At 37.9% G+C, this 2,156-nt stretch overlaps 1 protein-coding gene across 1 annotated transcript; it reads left to right on the forward strand.

Moving 5' to 3' along the window:
* The first annotated feature begins 254 nt into the window (after positions 1-254).
* On the forward strand, positions 255-1,354 carry LOC120728049. Its single transcript, XM_040022720.1, has 2 exons — positions 255-856; positions 941-1,354. Exons 1-2 carry the CDS (start codon positions 314-316, stop codon positions 1,325-1,327), a joined length of 930 nt encoding a protein of 309 aa, XP_039878654.1. The 5' UTR covers positions 255-313; the 3' UTR covers positions 1,328-1,354.
* Positions 1,355-2,156: the final 802 nt, after the last annotated feature.

Genomic DNA, 2,156 nt, shown 5'->3' on the forward strand with positions numbered 1-2,156 from the left:
TATAATTCAAATAATAGTAATAAGAATGGTAAAATGTATTACATATGTAATAATTTTAAGTAATTTTCATTTTTTTATCATTGTATTTAAAAATAAAAAAAAAACAATATTATTCTGATGATCAGAAATGTTGCACAGAGAGCTGATTTTTCAAGAATACCTCAAAGCCCTCCCCTTTTCAGAAGAGCTTTCTACATTGTACAGTTTGATTTTCTCTTCTTTTTTTTTTCAAAAAGGAAATGCTTGTGGTCTTCTTGATGCATCTTTACATTTCAAGCTGCAGCTCTCATCAGAAGTAAACTGTTGTCCAAAGATGAAGGACTTCCTGACAAATTTTCCCTTTCGGGAACTCAGCATCTTTGTCACCATCGTTGGCAGTTTTACTTACAATCTTTTGCTTGAGAGAGATATGGCGTGCACCTGCAAACAAGGAACTCCTGACTGTGGCATATACATGGCTCTGCCAACTTGTATTATCTTCATCTTAATACTTTGGACAGACAAGAAATTTAAGACAGCCTGCAAGTTTACGTTCGCGTGTAGATGTGGAAGTTCAAAAAAAGATGGTGACTCACCGTCACCATCACCTGCTGCTGTTGCATCGCAGGAGCAGGAGCAACGGCAGGAGCAGACTAAATGCTGTAGGACAGAATTATGTGGAGTTCTTCTCACTCGTATTCTCAAAGCAGGCTGTGTTGGTCTGCTGTGGGTCGTTTCTGTGCTCATGGATGGAGACTGGTATGTTTGCTGTAATCTAGAGAAGTCTAATAATCGGACAAACTTAGCGTGCAAAGACAAACAAAACATCACAGATGAGGAAAATATAATCATCATTGAAATGAAAAATTACTCAAGGGTGAGTAGTTCTTACCTTATTTTCAGGTTGTACGTTGTTCTTATTCTGACCGATCAGCCTGATGTCTTCACGATTCCTTTTCAGAACATTGGCTTCTTTCTGCTCTTTGGCATCATTTTTCTGGCAGCCCTGATGTCACTGTTCGACTGGAAGAGATGCTGTGAATGCTGCTGTAGAAGAAGAATTGTATTTGACACAGTGATCTTGGAGGAGGGAGAATATTTACTGAAAGAGATTCTCACAGAAGCAGCAAAAGAAGAGCTAACCAGAACAATCTTTAACCAAATAAGTGAAACTCAAAAGGACTGGATAGAATGTCTCGACTCAGCTGCAAACATGGTTGAAAAGTCAAGTGAACCAAAACTTTCGAAAAAACAAGAACAACTAAAAGATGAGCTACAGATGCGGCCGCAGGAGATGCTACCACCACCGAATCCAAAGCTTTGTCTACGTCAACATATGCAGCGCTGATTGATTTTATTTTGTGAAATGCTGAATCATGGTGCAGTTTCCTGAAATCAAAATTTCAAACTCCAGCTAAAAGTATATCTTGTTTTTACAGATTCATTTCATTTTTATTATACAGTTTAACATTTTTAACATTTTATATGAACTACGCCGGGCAGCTTTTTACCTCTCTTCCTCTTTTTTTGGTTTCTTTGCTGTATGTTTTCTTTTTTCGTTTTTTTACATTGTTGTATATTACATTGTATTTTGGCAAATACGGCTGCAAATATATAATAATTGTTGCAAGAAGACAAAACATTATTTCTGTCAATCTTCTTGTCTGTTACTGCGATAAAGGTGCGTGATGATGAAATATTCATAGGATGTGATATCAATACACGGTCAAATACGCTTGCAAGTTTATTATATCGCTATTGTCAGAGTCGCTGTACACTACAAGTTGTGACTAATAAAAGTTTGATTTGAAATGACTTGAATATTTTTCATGATTTTACTAATCTTACAATTTAATACGATCATATAAATTGTATTGTTTGAGATATTCAAAGTTGGTGGGAGATCTCTCCCCTCCCTGTTTTTCAGCTACACAACATAGCAGGGGTGAGGAACTCCAGGCCTTGAGGGCGGGTGTCCTGTACATTTTAGATGTGTCCTTGTTCCTACACAGCTGATTTAAATTGCTAAATGACCTCCTCAACATGTCTTGACGTTCTCCAGAGGCCTGGTAATGAACTTGTCATGTGATTCAGGTGTGTTGACTCAGGGTGAGATCTAAAACCTGCAGGACACCGGCCCTTGAGGCCTGGAGTTCCCCACCCCCTGCACACTACAT

The sequence above is a fragment of the Simochromis diagramma genome, unplaced genomic scaffold, assembly GCF_900408965.1.
Source record: "Simochromis diagramma unplaced genomic scaffold, fSimDia1.1 OVJJ01000308.1, whole genome shotgun sequence".
Lineage (NCBI taxonomy): Eukaryota > Metazoa > Chordata > Actinopteri > Cichliformes > Cichlidae > Simochromis > Simochromis diagramma.